The sequence below is a fragment of the Bacillus rossius genome (genome assembly GCF_032445375.1).
Source record: "Bacillus rossius redtenbacheri isolate Brsri chromosome 9 unlocalized genomic scaffold, Brsri_v3 Brsri_v3_scf9_1, whole genome shotgun sequence".
NCBI lineage: Eukaryota > Metazoa > Arthropoda > Insecta > Phasmatodea > Bacillidae > Bacillus > Bacillus rossius.
The window spans coordinates 21,281,361-21,292,351 of record NW_026962012.1 but is presented as its reverse complement, the minus strand read 5'-3'; the positions used below and the strand labels follow the sequence as shown (position 1 = coordinate 21,292,351).

The 10,991-nt window shown below is 36.5% G+C and overlaps 1 protein-coding gene across 4 annotated transcripts in view; it reads right to left on the bottom strand.

Annotated features, from left to right (window-relative positions):
• Positions 1–2,121: 2,121 nt before the first annotated feature.
• The window catches only part of LOC134542689 (mortality factor 4-like protein 1), a 68,010-nt gene continuing 59,140 nt past the window's right edge, over positions 2,122–10,991 (bottom strand). For all 4 annotated transcript variants that reach the window (XM_063387150.1, XM_063387151.1, XM_063387152.1 and 1 more), the window contains 2 exons: positions 7,557–7,641; positions 2,122–2,295 (listed from right to left, as the gene is read on the bottom strand). In XM_063387150.1, the coding sequence (XP_063243220.1) occupies positions 2,238–2,295; positions 7,557–7,641 (143 nt within the window). In that variant the 3' untranslated portion in view covers positions 2,122–2,237. The remainder of the gene's footprint in view (positions 2,296–7,556; positions 7,642–10,991) is intronic.

The following is a 10,991-nucleotide window of genomic DNA, read 5'->3' as shown; positions in this document are numbered from 1 at the left end:
TAAACACAGTTACAGACTGTTTTATCACGATAGCAGGCCACCCAAGCAAACTCTATTTTCTTTAGTTAATGAATTTTAGGTTGCTTGTCAAGAAACTAGTTCAGTTTGACTAAGCTCATCGAAACAAACGAACTCTGCTGAAGTAATTTACAAAAAAATTCTGTCATTCCATTTATTATCCATAAACTGTTTTGGCTGTTTTAAAAATTATGTTGACAATATGTTTATAAAGCAAAATAATTACCACTGGAATTATTTTAGAATGGCACTGATTCCAGCAGAAATAAGTGAGACGCACTTAGAGTCTTACCTAATCAGTAAGTATAAAATACTATAAATTTTTATTTGATACCAAGCAGTGGTATCATTGACTAAGCATGCTCGTTTATTTTACTGGCTTTGTGGGGAAAGAGCAAGTTAAATTTGACAGTCTTAGCGATAGTTTAATGCATTTTAAACCACTTAAATCCAATGTTATTAAGAAATCAAAACAATTTCTGGGCAAATTATTTTAGTAATGAGAATCAATATTCGTTAATTTTGTATCAAAATAATACAAAAAAATAATACCACGAAACTTTTAGTAATGTTTATAAAACTATGACTAAAAATTATACACCCACGTAGTTCATGGTCTCACAAATAAATAGTCATATTAATTTTGAACCAAAATGAGCTTTCGTTATCAGAGTTACCGAAAAAATGTAAATTTAAATGTATTACATATATGTTAACCTGTATTAATTTGTAAAGTTAACAAACAAATAAAAAATGGTTTTCTCTTACACTATGGATCAGAATTCTCATGTTTATCTACAAAAAAGGCCCATACAGAAGATATGAACATATAACATTCAATACATGAAACAAAGATGTTATAAAATAAAATGTTTATTTTCTTTTTTTTCTGTCTAAATTCCTTAAATGATGATGATATCTGATGATTTTTAAAATCAGGCATTTTTTATTTTTTAAGAGAAAATTGTTCCTTGAAATGTTTTAAAGTATTTTTAAAGAATTCATAATTTAACATTCCGTTTGGAAATCAGGCCTTGTATCCAGAGGGTGTTGGTCAGCCTGCACAGGCTAGGCTAGGGGTGCGGTCTCGCAGCGGGGTGGAGACCGGGCTTCACTGTCACAGGCGGTACGACGTCTCTTTGAAAACAAATGTTTGTAGTTACAGCCCTCTAATACAATCAATCTTTTTGATATCAAAATGATTTTGCTAACCATAGTTTGACTTTAGGTGCATTCGCTTCAAAAAGTTTTATGAAAGACTGTTTGAAGTACCTGGAGAATGTTATAAATGGGGCTTGCTTAGTGCCAATGCTCTAGTATTGTCTGACTCGATAGAGCACAGTAAAAATGATAATAAATTTTTAACTGCTATAATGTCAATTTTATTTATAATATAAATGGATAAACCATTACATAAAATATACATGACCTCAAAAAAATCAAAATTTACTCAGAAATTTAATTCCTTAAAGTCCTGAAATCCAGATAACTTAAAATGTTTTCAAAATCTAGTAAATATTAATACTATGATTAATTTTTTCATTACACGATACAGCTGCTGGTCATATGTATTTCCCATAGAGAGAGAATTCAAAATGGTTAAAACGTTAAAACCTTTTAAATTAAAGAAATTTGTATAGCGGTTTCTTTTTAAAATCATTCTATAAAAATGACTGTCGCCAAAATCCATTAAAAATTTGTGAATTGTGGTCATGTCACTTGCCATGAAAACACATTTGAAACCACTTGTCGATAGCGTGTGTAGTTTCTTTCCAGAGCACCGTAATGTGGTCCGGTCTGATACAGGCCGTGTAATACAGCACATTGCAATTAAGGTGCATGCTGCAAAATGACTGGCGTGGTTTTAAAAAAAAGTTATCAAAAGAATATTAAGAACTACCAAGAATAAAATACAAATTTTTTTTATTTTTAAAGAAAGTTCTGGAATTTTCTCCAAAATATAGGATCCTAAAGAGTGCTGCTTTGAGGATAAAGATCTGAAATCTCCAGGGAAAAATAAAACACTTTTTCAATAAACCTAGTGCAGCAGTGATATATCACAATGTGTACAATAACATAAATCAGCAACAAGCACACATCAGATATTTTTAAAACTTTATTGTAAAAGTCTTCATCTCTCTTTAGTAAAAAAACACATAACATATAAAAGAACCGAAATGCCACAGAGTTGAGACACGTGTACGGTGGCAACACCCGACTCACGAGGCTCTGTAGTCCTCCGGTCTCAGGAACGAGGCGTGGTTGTCTGCTATGAACCTGCGCACACAAGCACACCACACACTGCTACCACCATCTGCACTACGCACAGCCAGTAGTCTGGTTCTTGCAGTCAATGCCCCCCCACCTAAACTGTACCCCGAGCAAAGGTAGTAGGCCATGTCCCAGTTAGAAGCATATCCACTACATTTATAAATGACAGGAACATGGAGCATCAAGTATTCATAGGATGTGTCAGACAAGTAAAATACTCATAAATTACAAAAATATTTTATCAGGAATTTTAATATTCAATCACGATGAAAAGAACGCACATCCACATACACAACATACACACTTACGTCATAAATGTATAAAAGTATGTTCAGCCAGACATCAAAGTATGAGTACAATGAAGAGAAGAAGGTGTAGTGTGCAGCTGAAATCCCATTGAAAAGGATGTGTTGTTTTGTGAAGAGAAGCAAGGGAACGGTTCAGCCAGGCAGCATGGGGAGATAATGAGGTCGTGATGCCATTCAGGGCCATTCTGTTGCAACAGAAATCAAAAGGACCTCGTGAGAAGCACGTGATGTGCCATAAAACAATGCCTGGAATTTATTTGCATCATTTTCAGATATGCAACTTTAAATTTTTTTTTGTTTCCTTTCATCTTCCATCTTAATACATAGAGAGCAATGTCCAAAGACAATAAACCTTATTTTGTCAAGAGTTGGCACAGACAACGAAGAAGGTAATAAATGAAGCAAGGAGGAATGTGACGACAGTACAGCAAAGAAAATGTTAGTATGGAGGTGACTGAATAAGGTATCGGCAGGTAATCCTGCTGTGAAGGAAAGATGATGGAGAACGCCCACATGTCAATTCCTTTATTTGACTAACATACCGTAGCTCCTGACACATCTGACATGGAGAATTATCGACAAACATTTAATTCCTTGTTCTTTTACTCATCAAGCGGAACTAAATTATTTATAAACTTACGAGCAAACCAAATTAATAATGTAAAAACATAAGAAGTTTTATGCTTTTCAGTGCGAAAGTTGTCACATCTGCAAACTGAAGTGAGTCAGCAGCAGTCCCAGCAACCAAAAAGCATCAGGCTAAGTGACCGACAGCAACAATTGGAAGCAGCTCAGCAGCAGACTGAAGCTGGTTGAAGCAAAAGAAAAAAAGCAGAAAGCTAAAGCAGCTAACCTAAAACAGGCTAAACAACCTGGAAAAGTGAAAACATAGATGACACCTGAGCTGAGGTACCCTGAAATTAAACTAGGTGTCACCGTGAGCTTTCAGTCAAGTATTATGTAAACAAAACTAATGTCTCTTATAGCTAAAAAGTAGATTATGTTGCAGCCAAGTTTGTTCTCTTGTGGTTGGGCCAATTTGAAATCATAATAATTACTACCAATTATTGGAGGACCCCAATCATCAAAAAGGTTTAATGCCCATGCAGAACAGTTAAAAAAGTTTACACTAATATGTATTTTAAAATTGTTAGTCTCTCTCTCTCTCTCTGTCATTAAAAATAGAACACTTAACATGTAGTTGAGTCAAACTCATGAATTGTTAATGCTTAATATGTGTGTCTAGTCATTTTTACTCTGTGAGAATTTTAATACTGGTTGTAGATATACCGTGTTTTCTCGCATAATCGTCGCACATTTTATTCTAAACTCAAGTTTGAAAAGTAGGGGTGCGACGATGTTGCGGAAAAATTTTTTTTGTTAGATAAAGTTATTCACAAAAACAAAACACATCCATGGAAAGTACGTTTATTTAAAAAGGGAAGTATAAAAGAGCACACCAAACAATTTAAATTAATAAGTCATACAACAAAAACCTTTCTTCAACTTTAAATAGAAAAACATCTGTGATCCAAATGCAAGCTGAACGAACGCTGAACGAACGCGTAACTACCGTAGTACACAACATGAAAGAATGCGGGCTATCAAATGTAGTTAACTCAGCACCTGAAGAGAGCCTGCGTTGCATGCACTCGGCGAGATATCGATATTCGGCTACGTGCGCACACTCTATACAGAAAACAACGTAACCAAACATTAATGATTGCAACGAGCGCTGGCTAGTTTTGTACGCAGTACACCGCGGCGACGCTGACGAACGGATGAAGGTTATAACATTTAAAAAGTTTTTAAAAGATAATTTACACATCAGACAACTTCGTATTTCCGTCAATTAAATAAGTAAGTGGTGATGTGCGAATAAATATTGGATTTCTATTTTTAAAAAAAAAATTTATTATACGGAAAACATACCCACACAAAGGGCTCAGAATCTAATAACGGGGCCCAAAACATTATGCAACGTTTATGCGAGAGGGTTTTTTAATCCAAATTTTGACGCCCTAAAATATGGGTGCGACGATTACGCGAGTGTGACCATTATGCGATAAAGGAGGGTAATCACGCTTTTTTTTTGCAAAAAATATTGTTAGTATATAGGGACTTTAATTCATGTTGTTACGATAATGTTGGTCTCTCTCTCTCTCTCGACTGCAAGAGGTACTGGGATAGCATTGTAAGGATTTCTCTTTTATCCTGTTGCTCACTCTTGTGTATTTAGAGGCAGATTCGCTGAAAGATTCTGCATGAAGATGCCGCCTCAACACGCATCAACTGATCTCCTTTAAAAACAAAAACAAGGACCAAGGACCAGGACCAGGACCAAGGACAAGGACCAAGGACAAGGACCAAGGTAGTTCTCCACCGCAGCTACATCACCAGCACCAACAAGTGCTGACACACACCATCCACTCTACCATCACATGTTCTATGTGGTCAGAGGATCTGCTGAGATGAAGAGGTAACTTTTGATTGACCATTTTAAAACTTGTTTTCATAATCAAGAAAATGCCTTCCTAAAGTGAAGATTTAGGAGAGAAGGATAACGACCATTTGTAAAGTCACAATAATAATATGAACACTCATTAAAGTAACATGTATGGAGTTTACATGCAGAGAAAAATATTTTACTCTCAAGTGAATAAGTCATACTAAAGTGTTCTTGCATAAAAAACAGACTTTGTAGGCTGGGTGTGGTGTGAACCTCCCCGAATATTCACGAGGAAAAGACACATGGCCACCAACCTAACCGGTGAAGAAATGAGACAACACAGAAGACACCTGACACCTGCGAGAACTTCTCTCATGCTGGCTTGCACGTCTAGTGTTAATAAGGACCCTCCGTTGGCTCGCATTGCCTCAAGACTTCCCACAATACGCCTCCTGTGTCAGCAGCCCTCCAGTTCCACACGCTGCATTGCAGGATTTCCAGGAGGAGGTAGCCTTCCCCTCAGCATCACTGAGAATATGTGAAGCAATCGGCTTCATGACGCAGCCAGATTGGCAGTTATTCCGCTATACTCTGCTGCATGGTTCCTGGGCAATCCCACTATACATGATTCTCTACATCAATCTTTAAATCACTGTATTAGTAGTTCCTTTTTATGATAGCAATACAAATAAAAACATCTAAATTTAATAAAGAAACTATTTTATTGTGCCTAAGAGCATATTTATATGTTTGACATGCTTAGAAACATTTACATTTTATGATAGGGTGCAGCAAACTAAAAATTGATATCCCTTGCAACACTCACGCAAAAAACTGTTACTAATAGTTTGAGGTTATGTTTAAATGTTAATTTTGTAGTGATAACATTTGAGTATTCATTCTTGCACAAACATGTAAGTACTTATTATTACTTTTTATGCATTATTGACTACAAAAAAATTTAGTTGGCTTGTTGCACCCGCGATATAAAAGACATGAAAGTTTGGTTTTCTCACAGAAATAAAGTGCTAACAATATGAAACTTTGTTAACGTGAGAAGAATTCAAAGGAAAACCTAAATCAATTGTAAATAGCCTTATGTTGTAAGTTGAATTGAAATAAACATTCAATCAAAATTGTAGCAACTGTAATTGTTTTATTTGAATCGTAGGTTCAACATTTTTAATCATAACATATCCTTCATATATGTTTTTTTATTTTTAAGCTTTGCATGATAATATATGCTATGTGTGATAAGTGATTTATATTTAATAGGTTTTTGTGTTAATATTTCACTCTTTTTTATAGAAAGATTGGTAAAATGACAGAAGAACAACAGAATGAGACTGCTTCACAGAAATATAGGAGAAAACTGAAAGAAAATGCTGAACTCCATGTAGACCATCTCCGCTGGAAAGGGCTCATGATTTGAACTGAAGAGAAGTAATGAAAATAATAATGGAGGCAGATGGAGATTTGAAAAAACTGGCCAGAATCAAATGAAAAGAAAGAACGCAGGCAACTAGAGGGTGTCATAAAAACTAACAAATTCAAAGAACAGGTGCTAGATACAGCAGTCCTTGGACATTGGGAAAGGGGAGCTGTCTAGCCAAGAGTTAATGCACAAAAATGTTGTATGTTGTACCATTATTGAGTGTGTACTATCTACAAGCTACCAACCCTACCAGTGTGAGTACTTAACTATACTTCTCTCTTCGAGACACAGACCGGATTAATGAGTATTCAGCAGGCTACAAACCATTCACACATGAAGGTGGAGGAAAGAAACTCTAAGGATAGTTGCTGGAACTTTCTCTTCCTCCATTTCGTGGTCCTGAGAGATGTCCGTCCGAGGTAGATGCTACCGACTTGGGCCCGTGGGTATATATATATTAAGACCCTAGACAAAGCTGTGGCAAGGCAAATATAGGGAGTCCCAACCTCCAGTCATCTTCCCCACATGTATACACCAGCCAATCTGGACCAGGACTACCCCAAGGAGAAGCTCGACAGACATCCAGGCCAGTTTCAGGACGACACCAGGACCCTAATCTGGGAACACACTCAAGAGAGTCTATCAACCACCCCGAGGAACCTGGGTAAGTCAGTGCAAGAGTCAAGCTGTGACCAGCAGCAACCACACTGTAGCCTATTGCAACGAACACAGTAACAGTAACGGCATCATGAAGACGCGTAGCAATTGTTTTCTGGTCTATGATTACTATTCAACAGAGGAGAATTATTAAGACTTCGTAGAAAAAGGGATTAAAAAATTAAGTACAAGTCTTCTTTAGAAGATGGAAGACAGCAGTTCCTGCCAAAATACAGAAACTGGATTCAAAATGATGCCTGAAGATTGTGACCAAAACATACAATTTTTTTTTTAAACAAAAAGAAATTGTATACCTAACTTATTAGCAGTTGACACAAGAACAATATTTCCTGGGGAGATATGAATTTAAATAAAAAATGAAAGGAAAGGCATGCCCGTGAGAGCAGCCCGCACTCACCTCAGCAGCTCGTTGAGGTACTGCAGAAGCAGCTCTGTGGTAAACTCATCGAACCTGGGACTGCTCAGCTTGCTGCCGAACTTGGCTGGAAACAAGTGCAACACTACACTTCACAACTCGACTGCAAGAAGTGCACACTCCACCTTTAATGCTCACTGCACAACTATGCACGATTACTGCAACAACTGTGCTGCGATAAGTGCACACACTGACTTTAACTAAGCCACACCTTAAACAAACACAAACTAACAGAACTGCGCTGTGATAAGTTGCACACTAACTTCACTTTGCCAGCTTAAGACAACACTCACTAGACATTTCAGGACCAGAGCAAACCAGATTAACATGGAAAGGTTTTCCAGCAAATGTCCAATATTTTTAATGACTTCCATTGTGTTACAAAAATTTCCAGCAGGGTTGTCATGTATTATTTGTGTAGTAACAACATTTTAGTATTTTCAAACAATTATAAAATATTAATACTATCTATACCTATTTTTTTTAGCAATTTTACTATGATTTCTTTATTTTCTATTGCTAAAGTGTGTGTATTGGCAATTTATTTACCTGGATATGAGCCACATACTATTTTTCAATTTTACTACAGCAGCAAAAAAAAAAAGAAAACCCTTTATGCAGTGCATTAACTCATTTAACTATTTTCTAACAGGTTTAGAAAGATACGTGCTACAATGTATGTACAGTGAAATTCCGTTACAACGTACTTCAGAATAACGTATCTTTCAGTTCAACGTAAAATTTTTAATTCCCGCTCAAAACACCAATGTAAACAATGTAAAAATATTTCACTTTAAAGTTAAAAACGTATCCTACCAACGACCATTCTTTTCCAGTTATCAGGAAAATTTTACATGATAGTTACTGATTTTGCGCAGGGGTTCTTTAATATAAATGTACATTACGATTAATTTTTATCACTTTCAAGAATCGTTAACAAGTATAAAACGTAAACAAACATTGTATCAACGATTCATAGAATCATAGTACAGTATATGGCGCCATACGTCCTCCTCCATGGATCACACACTTAGTGCACGAGATGATCTAAACAATCAATTGCTCTCTCGCCCCTCTTCAAGACAATTGTTTTTAGCTGCACCATCTTTTGGTTATTTATAGAGCACGTTTTAAAAGTTTCAATTACCGCAGATACAAACGTTAAATAAAAATTATATTTTAAATTATATACAAAATAGAAAATCCAATAATGTTAATTTATGCAGGTTTATTTTTGAACTGTTTGGTGTCACAACATGGCCGACACGCTTTGTTTTGCCACGAAGGTCGGAATGTTGCCTGGCACAGCCATGCTCTCAACGCACGCTACTAGTGCGGAGCTATGGTTATCTATGGATGAGAGGTTTGTTTACGTTTGACGTGGCACGAGGAAAACAATATTGTTGATTGAATATTTTAATCAGGATGGATGGCCAAAAAGATAAAAAGAAACGCGAGCAGTTTACTTTGAAGGAAAATGTGGAAATTTTAAAAGAAGTTGACAAAGGCAGGAAAAATGCAGATGTGGCATGGTCGTTTGGTTTGGTTCCCACTACACTGTTAACAATAATAAAAGATCGCGAAAAAATTATTAAACTGTATGAACAGTCATCTTTATCTGCTGGTCGCAAGAGACTTCGCCTAGGAGATGAGGGAATTCTATCACAATAAATGTACATATCTGCAAAATAGTTTAACCCATTTGTCATTTTGTATATGTAGGCCTAGAATTTAGGCTACGGTATTAAGTTCAGTAATTATTTTTAAATTCTTGTTTTTTTACAAATATTTGCTTCCAAGCTAATGTAACATTTGATCCCCTACTACTTTATTTTTAAAAATTCAAAAATACACTAGAGTCCCGTTATAGCGAGGTGTCACGGTTCCGGGTTTGATCCTCGCTATAACCGTGTCCTCGCTATAACCGAATTGGACCAATTTTGGCCCCCAAAAAATAAAAATTATCCGAAAATAGCATAAAAATTGTGTTTAAACCTGTATAATTGGAAAATAACAGGTTATATTAACGAAATCTTAATTTCTGTGAGCAGATGTGTGAATTCTCTTTAAAACGATACCCCATAAGTACGGATGCGATCACCGATTGCATCAAAATAATCAAAATACCCTACCACGCCACGTAAATATAGCATCTCAACCCGCGGCCGACACAGCATTGTCCTGCTATCTATCGTCGACGCGGGCTGTCTGCTGGCGGCCATGTTGGTTCGGGATGTTGCTAACAGGTGGTGCTAGTGTAGTGCGACGATTTAATTCCTTACAAAAAAGCAGGAGTGCGGCTGCGGCAACGCACGTACGCCTCAAACGTAATAGTCGCTGGAAAACTATACTTTTTTCATTTAAAGAAACCTGTCAACTTTTTTAGAAAATAAATTTGGGATTAAACTCAAACCATCACCACCCCTTTCCCGGACAAATACCCCAACAACTGACCGAAACAAAAGTTACAAGAAAACTGCCCTAGCGATTCGGAAATAAATACGGTAGTGCCTACTAGAGGTGAAAAAGTAACGAAAAAATGCATACCCGTATGTATTCGTTACTATAACAATTAGTACTCGTTACTATCGTTACGTTACTCGTTACTTCTGATACCGCATAACATGCTATGTTATGTTGCAGCAACGAATCCAGTCGTATTACGTACGCGTACAGTATGACGTCGCGTAAATAATAATAAATAGAATACAAACAATTAACAATATTTGATCATTAATAGTTTTTGTTAACCAAGAAACAATTAAATCTCATTAGAGCGGCTTTTTCATATTATCTCATTTAAGATAACAACCAAAAAAAACGTGAAAATAGGCGATTATAAAAACAAAATCATACATATTTCTAATTTGTAAAAAATACTTTCTTACGTTGTTTCTGTTCCAATCCCAAACTTTGTCTACACACGGCACAGATAACTAACGGAAGTTTGATAAAAGAAAGAAAGGACGGGATTCTATTTTTAAAGCCACGCACTTAGGTGGCGACTGCACGGCTGAAGAATGTGACAGGCGTCAACGGCAAGATGTCTAGTGGCGAGCGAGAGGGGTGGAGATAAAGCAGACAAATAACAAAAGCGCGCTTCAAGCGATCACGCCGTAAATTCCTTTGTAATACTACTGTATTATCAGACTAACTGAAACTGTTTATTATTGTTTTACGTTCGAGGTTAATACCGCTTCCCGATACTTTCGGCAGTGTTTTGTTTTGTTCCACGCATGGCGGCGCGCGCATCTCGTGCTGTGTCGTCATGACAACTGCTAAAATAAATAATCGCGCGGCGTTCGGAACAGCTTTAACGAGCCTATGCTTGATTGATATTGACATTTCATTGGCTTCATTAAAAAGGACGCTAACGTGTCGTGGCCGTGATTGGCCCTTTTCAATTAACAATTTAAT